Source organism: Carettochelys insculpta, chromosome 2, assembly GCF_033958435.1.
Source record: "Carettochelys insculpta isolate YL-2023 chromosome 2, ASM3395843v1, whole genome shotgun sequence".
Lineage (NCBI taxonomy): Eukaryota > Metazoa > Chordata > Testudines > Carettochelyidae > Carettochelys > Carettochelys insculpta.
Genome location: NC_134138.1, coordinates 44,831,755 through 44,852,382, shown reverse-complemented (window position 1 = coordinate 44,852,382; position 20,628 = coordinate 44,831,755). Strand labels below are relative to the sequence as shown.

The following is a 20,628-nucleotide window of genomic DNA, read 5'->3' as shown; positions in this document are numbered from 1 at the left end:
ATCATTAAAGACCTACAACCTATCCTTAATCAGCATGCCACACTCCGGAAGGCCCTAGGTGACAGGCCTATTGTCTCCTACAGACAACCTCCCAATCTTATGAGGATTCTCACCAGCAACCACAGGCTATACCACAATAATATCAATCCTGGAACTTTTCCTTGCAACAAGTTCCATTGCCAACTTTGTCCACATAGCTATTCTGGAGATACTATCATTGGACCTAACCAGGTTATTCACAGAATCAAAGGCACGTTCTCATGTTCCTCTACTAACATCATATATGCCATCATGTGTCAACAATGCCCACATACTATGTATATAGGGCAAATGGTAAACGCTCTTCGACAAAGAACGAGGGATGAGTGTATTGCCTTTTTATCAGAAGCAGAACAGGAAGCAACAAAGAAAACCAAGATCACGAAGGTATGAAATTGGACAACAGATGCAAAAGTGTACATAGATGGAAAACAAATCAAACAGGTAGAAAAGTTCTGCTTTCTAGGGAGTCTGATAGCATTAGAAGGTTACTGCAAAAAGATATTTATCTGAGATTAAGGAAACCACACACCACTTTGGAAAGGATGAACAACATCTGGTCAGACAGACGTCTCCACTCTAGACTAAAAGTCAGATTATACCACGTGGTTATACTTTGCATACTACTGTATGAAGCAGAGATCTGATTGATGACAGTGGCTAATGAAAAGCGATTGGAAACTACACATCACAGATGACTGAGGAGGATTCTACACTTCTCATGGTGTGATAGACCCTCTCCCCCCGGTTTATGGAAAACAGGTATTGTTTTTAATGGCATAATATACTGCATCTGTAAATCAAATTTTTGTGCATATATAATTTTTGTAGTTGAAGTTATAAGTATTCTCTACATTTTTGTGTTCCAAATGTGTGTCTCTGTGAAGATCCCAACACGAGGTGTGGCTACCCTATTGTGAGAACATGGTTTGTGATGGGATAGCAGTACTTAGCCAACAAACGGCTTCTAATGGGGGCCAATCCACATCTGAAGAACTTCGCTGCCTACTTTCAAACCAGTAAGTAGACAACGGCTGATTGCCTGAAAAGGACAGAGACAGGTGATTTCATTCATGTAACAGTCTCCATCTTGGAGAAAACTTTTTCACAAAGACAACAATGGAATTCCCTCCACAGGGGAGAGGTATAAAGAGGGCCCCAGGGTTCCTCCATTTTTTTGTCTTCAGTCTGCCTTGGAAATTGCCTGATATACCATAAGACAGACAGAAAACTTTACTGGAGACCCATGTCAGGGTAAGACCATTTCTGACCTGAAGATTTCATCTGATATAAAGGCAGCTATTTGGGGTAAGAGCTCACAAGTAACTAGATTTTTAGGGGAACACAACTAGCTACGCATTTTCTCTGTTGTTTCATTTGGTAACTCGTTTTACTCTGCCTGTTTTAAATCCTACTGTTTGGCTTAGTAAGGTATGTTGTTTACAATCAAGCTCAGCGTAAACTGGTATTACCTGCAGAGGGCAACCTCTGTTTATATCTCCATTTCACTGATAAAGGGGATTACCTAATGAGCCCTCCCTATTCAAATCTTTTGCAAAGAGAGGGGTGGATTTATTTGGGGTTTTGATCCCTTCTGGGGGTTGATTTCCTGGGTGCTGTGCTCTAGAAGTGCATCCATCCAGAGCTGTGGTTAAACAGTGTCTGCATGGCTCTGCAGAAGGGTGGTAACCCTAACTCTGTGCCTTGACTGGGGAACACCAGAAGATCTGGTTCAGCAGGAGAGGGTGGTGGAGAGCTCCAGAGAGCAAGAAGGTGGGTGTCAGTGGCATGATCAGCACAGCGGTGAACATCCCAAGCGGTCTTCTGTGACTGCACCCTGTCACCCATGGAAACACAAAATAACAAATACACCTGCAGTAGTCTGTGTTTCAAAAGTACCAAAGGACACAAGATGATTATTACATTAGAATCAAAACAAGCCCCTAACTCAGAGACATCTTTTTATCCTCTCTTTGCCAATATAGCTCTACCATCAGACAGAAAAATGACATATTGGGAAAATCATCCAGTATCCAGAATACCAAAGCATGTCCCCTACAGGTTGAGCAGATCCTAGCACACCAGGGTATCTGCCTCTCCAGGAGTATTAACAGTTAATCAGATAAGATTGGAAGTAGCGAGGAAGGAGGACAGGTAGTATATTATCAATAGAGACCACATATCTCGAAGAACTTCCAGTTACAGGTAAGGAACCTCCTCTGTCTCCTACTGTATTCCACTGAGGGAGACTGACAAACAGCACTTAATAGGAAGGGAGTGCAAGGATCTGGACAGCAGGGCTGAGCAAAGAAGTGCCATACAAAAGGAGGTATGAGCAGGCAAGTTCTGTACCAGGTTGTAATGCCTTGCAAACCTGTGAATGGAACTCCACGTCACTGCTATACAGATATCTAGGAAGGTGCATCCTGAATACATACTATGCATGTTGATTGACCTCTAGGTCAGTAAGCTCATACCCTTGTAGGGGAAGGGAGTTTCAAGAGCTGATAACAGAATAGGAAGCAGTCAGAGGGCCGTTTATAAATTATCTGGGTACAGATGGTGTGCCCTGCAACCGTCTCTGCTATAGCAATAAAAGTCTCAGGGACTGTGTTTTATTCTCTGTAGGTAAAAGGCCAAGGATCTATAAATGTTGAGGGAGTGGAGTTAATGTGAAAGTAAGCATCCTTCACCTTGAGAGCAATGAATTACATGCCCTTTTCTAAAGACAGAATTATTGCTGCCAACATGGCCAGGCAAAATTTGTGCTTGTGAATAATGCGGCAGAGGTGGCAGAAGTCAAGGACTGGTCTCCACTTACCCTTCTTCTTGGGTATGAGAAAGCAGACTGAATAAAAGTCTGTTGACTGATACTGTGGAGCACACATTCTATTGCTCCTCACTGCAGCAAAAAGTTCACCTCTTAAGCTAGAATACTGTCACAAGAGTAGTCACTGCAGGGTGATGGCGAAGGGTTTTTTGGTGGTTGCAAACTCGATTGTATAGTGACAGTGGATGACATCATGTTATCATGCTGCTGGTGTCAAAAAAGAGTGCTAGACAACCCCTGAATGGAGTCGAGGGTCTAGAGGTGCTGGCTCAGTGATCCGTTGCTCTTGAATTTATATAAGAAATATCATCACGCTGGGAGTTGAAATTGTGACGTTGAGACCAGTGCAGAGGGTAGATCAAAGAAGAAGCTTTGAGATATCTGGTTTTCGTGCAGTGGTTCACTGGGTCTCTATTGGTACAAGTGTCATAGCCTATACCCCAATGATGTGGACTGGTGATGAAACTTCCTCTTAGTGGCAGCTGCGTATCGAAGGCTAGCCCCAGACTCCTTCAGATTGTGTAGGGTCTCATCTGGCTTCTGACTGAAGAGATGAAGAAGTAGTCCATGATGGTATTCAGCCGAGGCATGGAGCCCAACTACCATCACAATGGCAGCAAACATAGCTCTAGAGGATGTAGTGGCTCCATTGACTGCAGCTGCATAGAAACTTTTTAAAAACACCATAATAGGGTTAAATGCATATTCCACAATAAAAAAACATAGTAAGAGGACGAAAAAATTGCCACCAGCACTAAACAACAAAGTAAAAAAACTATAGCAGGGGAAAAGGCATGCTTTAAAAATAGAAAGGAGCATAAACTTTGGCAAGTCAAGTCTAATAATAATAATTACAGAAGCCAAAAAAGAATATGAAGAACAACTAGACACAGACTCAAAAAGTAATAGCAAATTTCTTAGGTACATTAAAAGCACAAAGCTTGAAAAACAACAAGCGGGGACACTGGATGATAAAGGTGCTAACAGAGCACTCAAGAAAAAAAATGCAATTGCAGAGAAACCAAATGAATTCTTTGTATCAGTCTTCACTGGAGAGAACATGAGGGAGATTCCCATACCTGTGCTATTCTTTTTAGGTGATACATGAAAAATAATGCATATTGGAAAACATAGGGGGGTCAAAATGAACCATTACCACTCAAGCAAGAGATCTTGGAGTTCTAAAAAATCTTGGCTGACATGAAGAAAGTGAATAAGAAATTGTAATTTATTCCTTCATGTGATACAAGAACTAGGGTTTGCAATAAAATTAACAGAACCGAGTTTAAAGAAGTAAAATGAAGTACTACCTCAGAGAACATACAGCAGGGGAGAACAAAGGTGGGGACTTATTGATGAACCCTGCCCTGGGCCCAGCATCCTTAGCAAAGGAGAATGGCTCTGGACACGGTGGGATCTCAGGTGGAAGGAAATGGCTGGAATCAGACATCTCCCAGCCAGTCCTTCATTGTTAGCTGCTGGGAGCTCTGACACAGAAGTGGTGGAAGCCAGGAGCCCCAAGACTCCAGGAACAATCTGATGGCTCAGGGTGCCCACCCACTGCCATCTTTTAAATTGACGGACTCCTCCTCACCTCACCCCACCCCACCCCACCCCCTGTCGGCAGCCCTGCCAGATTAGCAGCAGGCCACCAACAAGGCAGGGAGTGGGCAAGAGCAAAAAGTCAACCATGTGTGGGCTGGTACCAGCAACTGATTCTTACCGGTGCACCCCATCAGCCCACTTTCACCTCTGACACACAGTCAACCTATGGAACTTTGCCACTGGATGTTTTGCAGGAGAAAACTATAACAGGGATCAAAGAAGAACTAAATAAATTTGTAGAAGATGGGCAGCAATGGAACACCATGCTCAGAGTGTCCCTAATTTCTATTTATCAGAACCTGGGAGTGGATGACTTGATAATTGTTCTATTTTTTTGCTCTGAAACTACTGGCATTGGCTGCTGCTGGAAGACAGGATACTGGGCTAGATGAACCACTGATCTCACCTGGTAGGACAAGATGAGAGGGTGGTTGTGGCTACTAACTTCCCTTCCTCTATTAAGTTTGGAAAGGAGAACATTCCCATTGAGGGAGGCTGTTGGTGAATTCCTCAATGAACATACTTCAAGAAATCATATTTAGCCAACTGCTTAATAATTAGCTATCCTGAACTGAAGACTGGAGGATGAGGAAAGAACTTCCCCTTAAGTAGATCTAAGCATTTATACTTTTTGTCTGTGGGAGCAGAACTGAGATATTGTTGCCTGGACCTCTCAGAAGTGGCTGGAATCCAACAAATTGGGAACTCAGTGAGAAAACAAAAATTCTGAAACCTTAGCTAGAACATAACAATGCCTCTCCACTCTTGGAGGTCGAAGTACAGGGGTGACAGGGTTGTGCCATACTGCCTTAGCCAGCTTCAGTATCACCTCACCGACCAAGAGGGCTTTCCTTGTAGGTCCAGAGGCATAAAATATGTCTAAGTGCTTGTGTTAGAAGTCCTGAATCTCCTCTAGGGGCATCTGAAGTTCCCCAGCAACTCTGCAGAGACGACTTCTTCAAGCAATGATGATGGCAATATGGTTGGTTTCTGTCAAACTGGAGTGTAGTACTCCTCCTTCTGATCTGGTGGGTAAATTTGATGGTTCCTTTGACAAAGAGACTGATAGCAACTCTCTAGTGTATTGAATCAATTTTGAAAGGAGATGCTGATCCAGGATCCTCAATATGGCCAAGAGGAGTTCATGGGGATCCCCAAGGTATGGGGTACCTTTCACTCTGAGTCAGATGAAGTGGCATTTGATTCCAGGGCTGCCTGGGTCTCCTGGGAAAATAAGGAGACTACCAGAACAGTTCCATCTGACAAAGTGGGTATTTGCCCTCTAAAGCTTATGCTCCAAAAAATCTGTTCATTTTAAAAGGTGCCACAAGACTTCTCGTTGTTTTTGCAGATACAGCCTAGCACGGCTACCCCTCTGATACTTGTCTGATGGTTCTGAATCTTCTCAGGAGGAAAAGCCTGCATCAGTTTCTAGTTGCAGTACGACTGATGCCACTGGATAGCTGTGAACAGTATGAGGACGGGGAGGATGATAAGCTCTGTCCCACAGGCAGGTATCTGAAAGGAAATATGAGATCTCTGGAAACAGAGGATCCCAAAGGAGCAAGGGATTCTGGATTCAGAAAAGCAAAAATATTCTGTGGTGTGGCCATGAATCTAGACCTCTCAGGTGTAAGGGAGATTCTTTCTGTTTGGGTCAGCAATAAAGATGTTACCTGGCAGAGGTCAATCTAAAATAAAAATAAAAACAGGTAACCCAGGAGGTTCCATTTAAAATCTAAAAAGGTTCACCAGGTTTAAAATCTTTGATTGCAATCAAAGATTTTAAACCCAGCGAACCCTTTTTAGATTTTAAAAGAGGTCGATCTCCTCTGTTAGAGGGCCCTGATATGAGGAGTTGCTGGGAATGGTGGCACCAACAGAGTACCGTCTGGAGTCAGCAGAGAACCATGTTTCTGTGCTTTCTTGTCAAGCCTATGAGACTGAGGGCATACCAAGTCCCCATGGAACAAGCTGGTGAACTTGCTTGCAGGAGCATCTGATTTCTTTCAAGTGAAGTGGACATAGAAGAAATCTTAGTCCCAGGCTTATGAGACCGGTTCCTAACTTCCCAATTAGGCCTCACTGCGGTGTCTGTGGGGGTGAATTTTCTGGCACACAAGTCAAATTTTGCAGCAGGATGCTCTCTTATTTTTGATTCAGGCTGATGTACAAGTGGGAATCCCACACATGTCCATTTGGGGTCTTATGGCCATCTCTCCCCGGGAAACAGAAGCAAAGTGCCTATCCTTCTTGTGTATAGCTGGAAAAGGCCTGGCAACTACTGCACTGAGCTGCAATGACAGCTTCTTCCAGGTAGTAGGGGCTTTGTTGACGGTTGTTGTGGACACAGAATTACCATGGAGAGGAGATGCTGAGTCTGAAGATTAGAATACTTGACATAGGCCGGTACCCGGATGGGATACAGCATTGATGGGGAAATCCCTCATAGCCTAATCTAACTCTATAAGGTACTAAAACTTGTAAAACTATGAAATATATACAAGTTATTGAGAACTTTAAAACTGTGAACTATTTACAACTGAATTAATATTGCTTTTTCAGAATGACATCAGAGCTGAAGACCGTAAAGGGTCCAACTTGGACTATGTGATGGTGAGAAGGAACTGAAAGGCTATCAGACTGTATTGCCTTTTATCACCTTGATCAGAAGCATGAGGCAAGCCAGGGCACATGCACAGACAAATCAGCACTACTTTCAAATTCTCTAACTCCAGCCAGGCACATGGTGCACATGTGTAACCTAAAGTCATCACTCAGTAAGAAGGCCTCTTGTGCCCGTTCCCTCACTTGCAAATGCACACAGAGGCTGGGCACAATTTGATTCCAACTCTGTATATTCCAGCTGTGCCTCTTCTCTTTTTCATGTATACTTTCTTTCCTATAAACCCCATAAGCAGCCCTTCATAAAGCCCATTTGAGTTATTTCTCACTTTTTTAATGGGAGTCTGTTGTGCATTAATTACGGCATTCTAAAGAAACCTCTGAATGTCATTTACATTCTTAAGGCTCCCGCCAGTCCACATTTTTTCCACGAGAGTGAGAGTTGCAGAAGAACTGCATTCTTCCCAAGCAACACAGCTGCACCCCATTCCTAATAAGAAGTCCCTCTTTGAAAGTAGCAAAGTAATCTCCTTATTGGCACTGTGCAGTCTCCCAAGCCTTCCCTTTTCCTGAATAGGCAGGGGTAGGAGTGAGGTTCACAAAGAGACAGAAATAATACTGCACTGCAGTTAGCCAGAGAAGTGGACCCTGAAGTACACAGCTGTTGCTTATTGCCTAACAATCCCAAAATGAAGCTGTCGCCCAAGGAGAAGAGGAGAAATCGTACTGTTCCCCCTTCCCTTCTTTGCCCTTTAAAAGCCAGTGATCAGAAGTTCAGGAAGAACACAGGAGACTGAAAAAGACTGTTGAAGAAGAGGCAGCTACTACCAGAGTTAAGAATCTCTCCTGCCAACTGCCAGGTATTACTGAGATGATTAAAGACATAGAATTGAAGCAACAGTTGCAGGCTGCATGTCCGCAAGAGCAGAGAGGGGGATCTGGACATGGAATTACAACACATATGAAGTAAGGAGCTCATTTATACAAACTCTCACCCCCCAAATAACTCTTCAATTACCAGCACATCTCTTGGGGGATGTTTTTGGCTTTGCACATCAAGCTGACCTATCCTTTTGGCAGGTTGATCAGCTGCATACATAGATTTCTGAGCTTTGAAAGGTTTGGAAGTCCACAATTTTTTTTCTTGAAAAGAATCCTTACTTCGTAACATTTCTACTCACAAGAATTTACACAAGATTTTCCTGCATTTCTTATAAGTTGCTTTTTTAAAATTTGTCTGGTACTTTTATACGTATTACTAGTCTGTTCCATTACATGGTAAATATGCTTAGTTCAGAACAGCTTGTACTAAGCCTCCCTGTTATTCGCAGCGTTTATCAAGCAAATATTGTTTAAGCATAAAAATAAATTAAAACAAGTACTAAATGTTCTATGGGGTTAATCATCTTACTGAAGCACAGCACTCATCAACAGAACTGTTTATTATCTTACATCTGAAGAGGAAAAAAAAAGTCCCTCCAGTCTCCTGTATTCTACACCAGAAATAAATAAAATGTGATCCTGCCCTGAGTTTCAAACCAATATTGTACAACAGACAGACGTTTTTCCAACATATACCAAACTTCACATTCAATATAAAACAAGCAATGCTGTTTTAATTGATCATTTGTTATCTGATCATTCCAGCTTATCAGACTCTTGCTTTATTTTTAGCGTTACAACAAGATTCATGCCTACTATAAATTAGAAACATGGAATTCCTCCTACACGGTGCTAAGCAATCTCAACTCATAGCAAGGTAATTTATGTCTGAAGTTACTGGAAGATAAATCCAGATAATATTGGGGGCCATCTGAAGTGCTCAGCACCTCACAGATTCAAGTACTTACAGACAGTTTTGCATAGTCACAGCTTCCAGACACTGTTGAATTGTATCTTATTAAACACATAGTCCTGACACAGATGTTGTTGTGTAGTGAAGGTGATGCACAACATGAGTAAGAGTATCAGAAAGTATTGTGAAGTCACTGTTTAATAAATACAGCTTATAAAGACTGTATCGTATTTTACAATTTTCCTCTCAAAAATTAGCAATTTTTCAGTCTTTCTACTCTTTATAGAGCCCAGTTCAAACCTCATTGAGATCCCCTGGAATCTGTATGTCAAGGAAAACTTGCATATTTTCTATAAGTATTGTCAATTAGCCCCAATATTTTCTGGATGCAGAGCACCAAAAAAAGCACATCCCAACCTTGCAACTGGATCTGCGAAGGAAAACTGCAATACTCACATAGAGGGCCTTTGAAGCAAATGGGTCTATACACTGGCACAGAGGTGCCTGCATCCAGTTTTAGGATCAGGATCTTATTTCTCATGTTTCTCTCACAATTACTACACTGCAGTTTAATTTCAAGAAGTTAATCCAAACACACATGGAACACGAGAGAGAGAGCACACGATACAATTTATAAGGACATGTTAAATGCAGCATGTACAGGTGTTCAAATAGTGATACCATAATGTTGTACTCCCTTGTGCAATAAGGAAAAATAATTCTTAATAGAAAAAATAAATAAATAATTAACATACTTTTCATGGTCCCATCTTCATCATCATCATCTTCATCACTATTTATCACCATAGTTCCTAAGTCTGACTCTAACATGGTACTGTTATGTTCAATCATTGTCTGAGCACCTTCACTCATTGTGCTTGTGGCCCTCATTGTACTGGCACTTTCGGAATTCGTTTTCACCATAGTGTGGGAGTCCAGCTCGTCTTCATCCTGCAAACAAACATTTATTAGGACTTATTTGCATCAAAGCATTTAAGTGAACAAGTCAAAAATGAATAGTTTAGGTGCTTCATTTCACTAATCTTACAACTTCAGCTGACTTTTTTAAAATTTCATTTTTTAACACCTCTGCCACGTTTAAATTGAGTAAGTAAAAAAATGTTGTTTTCAAACACGTGTCTTATCTTCTAAGTTGGCCTTTAGGACCCACTGAGCCATATGTAATTTGTACCCCTCAATTCCCTCTTATACAAAAAAGGCTAGTTGTCTTGCAGTAAGCCTCCAATATATATGTTGATTGTCCTCCCCTAAATTAAGTTTACGTATTAAAGGGTCCTTGAGAAGAGTCCACCTCAAAAACAGAAGGGCCAACTTGGCTTATTTGTACATATTTATTTTAACAGCCTCTTTCATGATAAAGGGGCAAAAAGAAAACATGTTAATACTTTGTAGAAAAATATCTGCTGAGCAGATGCTTTAACTCCGTAAAAAAGAACTAATTCCAGCAGGGCTATAATAGTATTTTCAATCAGTGTCAGTAATGTGCCAGGAATGTAAAACAGAGAACTGATAATAATCCAGTTTCTGAATCATAAACTCCATATGGAATACAAATATTTGAAAACACTATTAGGAAATCCTACTCCTTTTGTGAAGTCAGATTTACAATATGTGCATAACATCGTAACAACTTAAAGCATGCCACGGTATACTGAGCTTTAAGGTCTACTACATGGGTAAAATCTACTTAAATCTACTTTCTTTATTTCTACAAATAAAATCTATGGGTTCAAATATGTTTCTTGTTGATTATACAGAAAAATATATATATTAATGCAAAGACACTAGTTTCAGGCACTCCCTTTTAAATGCTAATACTATCCTTTGATTTCCAGTCCCCTTTGGGGAAAACATAAATCAGTCAGCTATGCCTATTTTGCCTATGAAATGGCGTAACATCACTAGGGTTTAGGAATAATTATCACAGACCAATCCCAAATGAGAGAGTCAAATGCCACGAATTAGGGCTATACAAGTGAATATAAGAGCTTGTCCTGTGAAATGATTTTTTCTTGAGAACAGAAAATTAGTATTTGTTAGGCACAATGTGTATGGGGCTGTGCATAACAAAATAAAACACAGTTAACTTTTTAAAATGAGAAATGGAATTTATAAGTAGAGGAATAAAATAGATAATATTCTACCCACAGAATTATATTCTGCATTGGTACAGTGCTTAGCACAATCTTTATGGACAAGTCCCATTCCATGACAGAGGAACATAAGCATTTGAATGTAACACAAGTGCCTAATAAAAGACTAGCATAGAGTTTTTGTTAACTATACCATCACTCTGTCTCCTGAATATGAACTCCTACAAAGAAAACAAATATCCAGTATGAAGTGAAAGATCTTATTCCAGTTCTGGGACTCCTACGAAGAGTGCAGTATATTGTAAACATAGTACTAACTCACATAAGTGTGACTGAGAAATAAAATTTAGTACAGATCATATGTTAAGAAAACAATGATTTCCTGAGAATGAAAATAATTCTAAAACTTTGTATTTTAAATAAAAGTACTTCATTTTCTTTTCTTTCTGAAATTCTTCTCAAGTGTAACCTACATTCCATAACAATATTTTTTATTCCTCTACATTCAAAAATTGGGGGTTATCCCAAAGTTACAGTTAATTTATAGAAACAGAATTAGAAAGGTTATGGCAGTATGCCAATAAGAATATTTAACAATGCTCCGCCTGGTGGTAAAAATAAGAAGCTAAAGTCATCTCCCAGTGAAATTATTTTGTTTACTAAATTATTTTATCTACCTAAAGATTTCTTTCCTTCTCAACTAAGTTGTGAGAATGCATGCTCTTTGGGTCAAGGACTGTCTTTTGTTCGGTGTTTGTTTGTACCACAGCGAGGTGCTTCTCTTTGATGGATTCCTAAAACAAGAACAGCCATCCTAGGCCAGACCAACGGATCATTTAGCCTAGTATCCTGTCTTCCAACAGTGGCTACTGCCAGGTGCCCCAAGGGAATGAACAGAATAAATCATCATCAAGTGATCCATCCCGTCACCCTTCTGGCAAACACACTGTACTCAGACATTATTGCAAACCATATAAAGAAGGAAATTTAAAAAAGGTTACCTATGTAGAATATAGATACATAAACTACGCTGTTCATTAGGGTAATGCAAATTCTGTCTGAACTCAAAAGTAGCCAAATTCACTATTCCCTCTTCACTCTTTTTGACCAAAATTTATAGTATGAGTGTTAATGTAGTGCTGTGTATTCTGGTCAATGTCACAAATGAGATTTTCCTTTAGTGTCCAGATTAGCCTCTGCAATTAACGTGAGAAAAAACTGCGATATTAATTTGCCTGACCAGTATTAACAGCATTACTGTCAGAACCCCTAAACCAACTATAACTAGAAAAAGCCCAATCAGTGTAAAACATTCATACATGCATACACATATACTAATCACATTTATTATGACAGTGCCTTAGGACCAATAACAAAATCACTTTCTCTCCTCCCCATGCAAGACTATACAAACACAGAGAAACAGACCGCCTGGGTCCTGAAGAGCTCATAACCTAAGCAAAGAGAGACACAGGCAAGAATTGTAACACACACGCAGGTTGAATGATATGATGTCAGCAAATGTCATGTTGGTTCTATAGAATATTTATTTCGTGAATTTAGTTAGGATTGGATAAAATAAATAGAAAGAAAAATGAACGGAGATGAGACAATGAAGGAAGGGATTGGGAGTGAAGTAACCAAGGTACCAAATGGGTGTTGAATGAAGCTCAGGGGAAACAGATTGTGAGGGAAGGAGAGGGTTGGAGAAAATAGCCAGTAAGCACAGGGCAGAAAAAGCCCTGTCAAAACCATAGGAAGTTCCCCAAATATCCAAACCTTTGATTTCTTATGCAGTTGCTCTTACTGGCTGAAGCCTCTTTTTTAAACTTTGTTTAAAACTTTATGATTTTTAATTCAAAAAACCGTTTGTTAACCTCAACAATAAGCCAGACAACAAGAAATAAAGTCATTAATGTCCATGTCATCAGTTCAAATGTGAACAAGATCAGTAGCTACTGAAAGTCATTACCATCTTATGGTTTTTCAGAGGTTACCAGATGGCTGCTATAGCACAAAAGCTTCACTAGCATTAGCACAAATTGTTAGACTCTGAAGAGACCAAGGATTGTACAACCAAAGATTTAACAACCATGGTGGCCTGAACAGTGTTTTCTCCAGACTAGACTGGGCGCAGCATTCGCCAGGACAGTGGTATAAAACTTCTACTGCTGCTGCCCACGGTATGTTTTGTGGATTAAATCAGATCATAAGTTTCCAGCATTGTGATTCCATCATTTTTCACAGACATTAAAAGAAGTAAGCAATAGCTTATTAGACTTTAAGTGCTCTGAATAAGCCACTTAAATCTACTGAATGTGTTTATAAAGTTATATCAACACATGTTTATTAGCTTTCATGAACATTTCAGGGGAACTTTTGCTATGCCAATTAAAAAAAATTACATAGCATGTCTGGTGAAAGAATTTAGTAGCAGTTTATTCAGAGTGCTGGATCTGGTGCCCTGTAGCTATTACCCCCTACATTTTGGCTATTAGTGTAACAGAGGCACAGATGGACTTCCTACTACCATGTACACTGATCTCCAGAAGGCGCAAGCAACTGCAGGGAAGATCAAAAACACACTGGGCCAATCCCGTGACAAAACACTTTGGCCAGAAATAGAAAAAGAACATGCTTTAAGCAAAACAGAATGGTGTGGCATGAACTTGTGCTTATGGAGGGACAGACAAGGGCAAGCCACACAAAGGTGATTTAAAAGAAAATTAAATGGCAAAAAATTAATTCAAACAAGTACGACAAATTTAGATAACAAGGATAATAGGTGTCAAGGGTGACACTTCATCCTCACACAATTCCTCTTGCACATATAACAGTGAAATATTAAAGAATGTGAATAAATAACAGTTGAATAAGAAACCAGATTTTTCTTTTAAAAAAAAAGGCAGTAAAGACCAATGTAATCAAATCTTAGGTTTGTATCTGGTTGCATTTGAATGTATCAGAAATACCAACATAACTATGTGAAAGAAAAGAGTAATCTAACTTATTCTGGCACAGTGTTGCACTGTCAATTGTAGTCTGGTCTGGCTATGGTCTGAAGAAGTGGGTCTGTCCCACGAAAGCTCACCTAATAAACTATTTTGCTAGTCTTTAAAATGCTACTTGACTGCTTTTTGTTTTCATAGTGTATAGACTAGCACGGCTCTCTCTCTGTTAGTATTCAAGAAACAATATGTGTAACTGCAGCCTTTTTCACTATCCTATGGCATTCCATAGCTATCATTTTTGATCCTCATCCTTTTACCAATACCCAGATATGGATTTTATACCCAAAATAAAGCTTTTAAGCATGAAAGGCAGCCACAGGGACCCACTTATCAGGACAGACAGCTCAAAGTGCCAACAATGAAAGCCACATACAAGACTTCATAAACTACACAGCTGCAGGAACAATAATAGAAAGTTCTGCAACTCCTTGGAAAATGTTAAAATGTTTTCAAAACGGAGACACTCTTTCATACGGAAAGAGTTACTACCTTATATGTGACTGAATTTAACAACTACAGAGTTAAAGAGTTCCTTTTTTCGAAAATTTTTAAACATAACAAAAGTCAAGGGATTAAGATTGCTATTGACGCGTAGAAAAACAATAAAATGAACAGCCTGCTTTTAAAATCCCTTATCTACATTTTGTATATGAAAAAACACTAGAGGGCACCAAAGATAGCTAACTAGACTTCAGAACATTAAATAAAGATTTACATGCTGACAAAAGTTAGTATCCTATAAAATAATTTCATTTACCATTAACACCTCATCATCACCTTAGAAAACCGTGGTTGTAGTCTCAGCTATCTTTTGGAAAAAAACACTGTAGTAGCTTCATAAACATATAATATACGTAAAGTATGAGGATCTGAAAAAGTTCTGCAACATCTGTAAAGCCTAATTCAGCAGAGCACTTAACCAACCATATGCTTAATTGTAAGCACTGACTTAACTCTACTCCTATTCAGCAAATCAACGACACACTTAAATTTAAGCATGTAGTGAAGTGCCATTGACCTCAATGGACCTACACACAGTTAACAGAGGAAGTTATCTTGCGGCAGCTGAAGGTTCTTTAGCATGTGCAGCCCCTATCTGTAGTCCTGATGTTAGAGTGTGAATGACCTCTATGAGCCTGAAATCAGAGAACCCTTGCGAGCAGTGTCTGCTGGTCAACATGCGCACCTTTGCCTTCTTCATACTTCCAATATAAAGATATAAAGGGGCAGAACTGAACAGCCATCCCGTCAGTTTCTTCTCTATCCTATGAGCAGTAAAGATGTGAACCAGATGGGCAGCAGGGCAAGTAGTAAAATACACACAGGCCATGTCTACACCATGCCAAAAGTTCGAAATGGCCATGCAAATGGCCGTTTCGAAGTTTACTAGTGAAGCGCTGAAATACATATTCAGCACCTCATTAGAATGCGGGCGGCTGCGGCATTTCAAAATTGACACAGCTCGCTGCCACGTGGCTCGTCCAGACAGGGCTCCTTTTCTAAAGGACCCCACCAACTTCGAAATCCCCTTATTCCTATGAGCAGATAGGAATATGGGGATTTCGAAGTTGCTGGGGTCCTTTTGAAAAGGAGCCCTGTCTGGACGAGCCACGTCAATTTCGAAGTGCCGCGGCCACCCACATTCTAATGAGGTGCTGAATATGTATTTCAGCTCTTCATTAGTAAACTTCGGAATGACCATTTGCATGGCCATTTCGAAGTTTTGGCATAGCGTAGACGTAGCCACAGAGACCACATAAGCACCTCCAGTTACCACAAAGAAAGTAGCTTCTTCTTTTTCAAGTGTATCATGGGATATCATAGAATCACAGAATTCTAGGGCTGCAAGGGACCTCAGGAGGTCATCTGCTCCAGCCCCCTGCCTAAGGCAGGATCAACCCCAACTAAATCATCCCAGCCAGGACTATGTCAAGCCAGGACTTAAAAACCTCTAGGGATGGAGATTCCACCACCTCTCTCAGTAATGCATTCCAGTGTTTCACCACCCTCCTGGTGAAATAGTTATTCTTAATATCCAACTACACTGACAGTTTTCTCAAAACATTCACGCGATGTGCAGCCACAGCCAAAAAAGGTATCAGACTGTTGGGAATCATTAGGAAAAGGATCAGTAATAAGACAGAAAATATCACATTGCCTCACTATAAATCCATGGTTCACCCATATAATGAGACCTGCATGTAGAAGTGGTAACCCCTTTTCAAAAACGAAATTGGATTTGGAAAATGTTCAGAAACGGGCAACAAAATTATTAGGGGTTTGGTATGGCTGCAACATGAGGAGAGATTAATAAGACTGGGACTTTTCCACTTGGAAGAGAGATGACTCAGGTGGGATATGACAGAAGTCTATAAAATAACAACTGATGTGGAGAAAGTGGATCAGGAAGTATTATTTACTACTTTTTATAACACAAGAAGTAGGAGGTCACTAAATTAACTGAATAGGCAACAGGTTTAAAGTAAACAAAAGGAAGAATTTTTTTCACACAGCAAAATCAACCTCTGGAACTCCTTGCCAGAGGATATTATGAAGGCCAAGATTATGACAAGTTTCAAAAAAGAAACAGAAAAGTTCATAGGGGATAGGTCCATCACTGCTATTAGCTAGGCTGGGCAGGGATGGTAGCCCTAGCTGGCCAGAAGCTGGGAATGGGTGACAAGACAGATCACTGGATAACTTCCTGTTCAGTTCATTCTCTCTGGAGCACCTGGCATTGGCCACTGCCAGAAGACAACATACTGGGCTTGATGGACGTTTGGTCTCACTCAGTCTAGCTGTTCTTTGGTTCTTCACTACCGCAATGAAGTTTACTTATTGTAGAAGTGCAGCTAACAAATGTACACTGCTTTTACATAACTGCACTAAAAAACAAAAATGTAAAACTTTAGAACCTACTAGTCCACTCAGCCCTATATCTTGTTCATCCAATCACTCCAAAAAAAAAGTTTGTTTACATTTACAGGAGATAATGTTGCTTGCTTCTTATTTACACTGTCACAAGAAAGGCAGAACAGGACTTCACATGGCACCGTTGAAGCTGGCATTGGAAGTTATTTATGTGCCAGATACGCTAAACATTTATCTCCAAAAATATTTAAATAAATGGCATTCCATATTGTTTAACAGTGCAATCAAAACTGTGATTAATTCTGATTATTTCAATCACAATCAAGGTTTTTAATCACTTGACAGCCCTAATTCTTATACATCCCTTACGTACTTCACAGGAGGGTTAGTGAGGCTTAGTTATTTTGCACAGTAAAATATTATGAAACTCAGATAAAAGCATTATTATGCATCCACCATGCAAATCCAAACTATACTATTCCTCTTTCCCAGTAATCTATATCAATTTTTCAAAGTGTGTTATAAATATAATAACCAGCAAAAAATCAGTATTGCCTTGTTGTATATATAAAATGCTATAAAAATACAATGCTAAGAGAGACACTGCAATTTACTTTTACTTTAAAAGTAATGGCAGACAAAGGAATAATTACAGCAATTATTTGCTAAATTTCAAATTCTGACACCATTTTCTAAGTACTAGTATAACAAAAGGAAATTTAATTTTAAGGCTTCATTAGCATAAAGGAAGGCATACTGTAGTGATAAGGCATAGATACTTGTTATCAGTGAGTTACAAAAGTAAAATTTGTTTGAATTAGTCCTCTAAAAAAATTTAAACATTCCTCAAATAATGGAGACAATTAAATGCAACAGAAAACATATATTCAGAGGTGGTTATTACTTTATTTCTTTAAAGATCCCTTGAAATAAATATTTAGACATAGTTTTTTTGAGCTGCCAGGCAACAATTTACTTTAGGCTCCCATTATAGAGATGCCCACCTTCAGAATCAAATTCACATTACACTTCAAAAATGCATAAGAGAAGAGATTGTTCATGTTTAGTAATGCTAAAACTATCATTTAAACTTTGATATTGGATTAACCTCCTGTAAAGTGCTCATCTGGCAATTTTGGCTTAATTAAAAACATCTGTAAATTACCTCAGTGCTTATCAAAACATCAGTTTGTCAGAATGCATTCTCATCACACTAGCAGTTCCTATAATATGCACAAAATCAATTCACAGTGCACTACTTCCAATCATATTTTGTAAGTCAAACAAGACAAGCAAAGCCATCCAGGCTACCAATGTGGATAGTCTGGTTTTTGAAAAGCATATATATCAAAACGTTTCCTACAAATTACATCCCCATCACAAGATGCTCACTACAGGTGGATGAGGTGTGACTCTTCCACATCCAAGGAAAACAGAATGGTACACATTCTGAAAATGAAATGTGTACTTGTACAATATAGCTGTGTCTACATTTGCATTCATCTTTCGAAAGAGGTATGCAAATGAAGGAAATTGAAAATGCAAATGAGGCACTTATTTACATATCTAGCACCTCATTTGCATATTCTCCTTTTGAAAGAAGAAAAGCAGTGTTGATGGGGCTCTTTCAAAAGTAAACCGCATCTTCGCAAGAACCCTTCTTTCTGAAACAAAACAGGAAGAAGAGTTCTTTCGAAGATGGGATTTACTTCAAAAGAGCCCCATATACACTGCTTTTCTTCTTTCAGAGAAGCTCTTTTGAAAGGAGGCTATGCAAATGAAGTGCCAGATATGTGAATCAGTGCCGCATTTGCCTTTTTGATTTCCTTCACTTGCATGCCTCTTTCAAAAGAGGAATGCAAGTGTAGATACAGCTTCTTTATCCCTAATCCATTTAGTTCTAAAAAAAATGAACTTTCTTTTATACTTGAAATATATACAAAGAGAAAAAATATAAACAAATTGTGTACTTCTGTAACTATATCTTTGTTTGTACATTTAGAACATGAATTAAAGTTCATATTTCTTGATGTTACAGAAAAATATACCATGTCATGCCATAAGCTGGTGATTTTAGTCAATTACAGCAAACTCTGCCATATCCGTCAGCCTTGGGACCGGGAGGTTGCCAGCTATTAAAATATTATGGATAATAGAGAGGATCCCTTTGCTGCCCAGGGGCTGAACTACAACAGAGTTTCCTTCACTCCCCAAAGCCCTCAGCAGCCCAGCCCCCCCAGTGCCACCTCTGCCTGCTCCACACTCCCCACCAGGGGTCAGCAGCTCCCAGCAGCTCAGGCCCCGGCCCACGCTGCTGTGCAGGGGGGCTGGCTCCCCATGTTCCAGCCATTCATCTGGCTAACCTCTTGCAGAGTTCAGCAGCCCTCAGGGGCTCAGGCTGTGCTGCTGCATGGGAGTGGGCGCTGGCAGTGGGCGGAGGGGCACACTGTCCTTTCCCCTCCCCCGGGCCCACTGGCAGCAGTTGCCAAGTAGTCCTGGAGCCTCCACAGCCCAGGCCCAGGGAGGAATGGAGAGTGGTGGATGCAGCAGCCTCATCTCAGCTCCCCACCTGCAACCTAGCTCCAGTCCCTGCTTAAGAAGGGGAAGCGGCATCCATGGCTCAGGCAGGACGGGACCCCTTAACTGCCTGCGAGCAGCACAGCTCCCCTGGAAGAAGAAACCTAGGTGCCGAGATAGCACCTGGTGGCAGTTATTGTTAATGCTGGTTATTTGAGTGTACCCGTAGATTAAATACGGGTTAAAACAGAGTTTACTGTATGTTATTCATACAGTACCACCCGCGCACACAGCTGAAAGGAAAAACACACCATATAAATATAGTCCAGCTGCTCCAAGGAGCTCTGAAGTTATTATGGGATAGCTTAAATTATTTTTGATAGTGCAGCATACATCACTAGTGAACTTAAAAATTATTCACTATCATTAGGTACGTTTGAAACAAAATGGTGAGATAATCTGGAGGTCTAACAAATGCTAAGAATCTTGAATTGACAATATTTAGTGCCTTTTATCTTAAAGGATCCCAAAACATAGTTATATATGCAATAGCCTGAGAATAGGGCTGCCAACTTTCTAATCACACAAACCCAAATAATTTTGTCCCACCACAGTCCTGGCACTTCGCTGAGGCCCAGACCCCATTCACTTCACCCCCCGCCCACCTGATAAGTTCCTGAGTCTGTTCTGGTCTGGCTATGGTCTGAAGAAGTGGGTCTGTCCCACGAAAGCTCATCACCTAATAAACTATTTTGGTAGTCTTTAAAGTGCTACTTGACTGCTTTTTGTTTTGATAGAAAAAATCAAAGTGTATGCAGGTTATTTTAGCAATAAATATTACTTGTTAGTACCAAATATAATTCATTAACAATTTCAACAAAAATAAACAGATATTACAGCAAATCACAGACCTGATAGTGAAATGTCATCTTTCTTTCATTTTCCAAACCATATAAGCCATAAAAAAAAAAACAAAAAAAAACCTAGGATAGAAAAAAAGCATAACACTTAAGGCTTGCGACAGAGCCTTCAGAACCTTGAAAGACCTCCTGAGCACAGAAACTGTTTTACTTCACCCAATTATTACACAATGTAAATGACTCAGATGTGGGGTGGGGCTGCCCCAGGACATGCCTGCAGTGGGGAAAGAACACCCAATACCTTATGTTAGTCGGAAATCGTTTCCCAGAGAAACAGACCACTTCACTCCAGGGAAAGAGC

At 40.1% G+C, this 20,628-nt stretch overlaps 1 protein-coding gene across 2 annotated transcripts in view; it reads right to left on the bottom strand.

Moving 5' to 3' along the window:
- STK3 (serine/threonine kinase 3) overlaps positions 1–20,628 on the bottom strand; it is a 270,216-nt gene that overhangs the window by 125,247 nt on the left and 124,341 nt on the right. For both annotated transcript variants that reach the window (XM_074985670.1, XM_074985669.1), the window contains one exon: positions 9,650–9,845. In XM_074985670.1, coding sequence (XP_074841771.1) covers positions 9,650–9,845 — 196 coding nt within the window. The remainder of the gene's footprint in view (positions 1–9,649; positions 9,846–20,628) is intronic.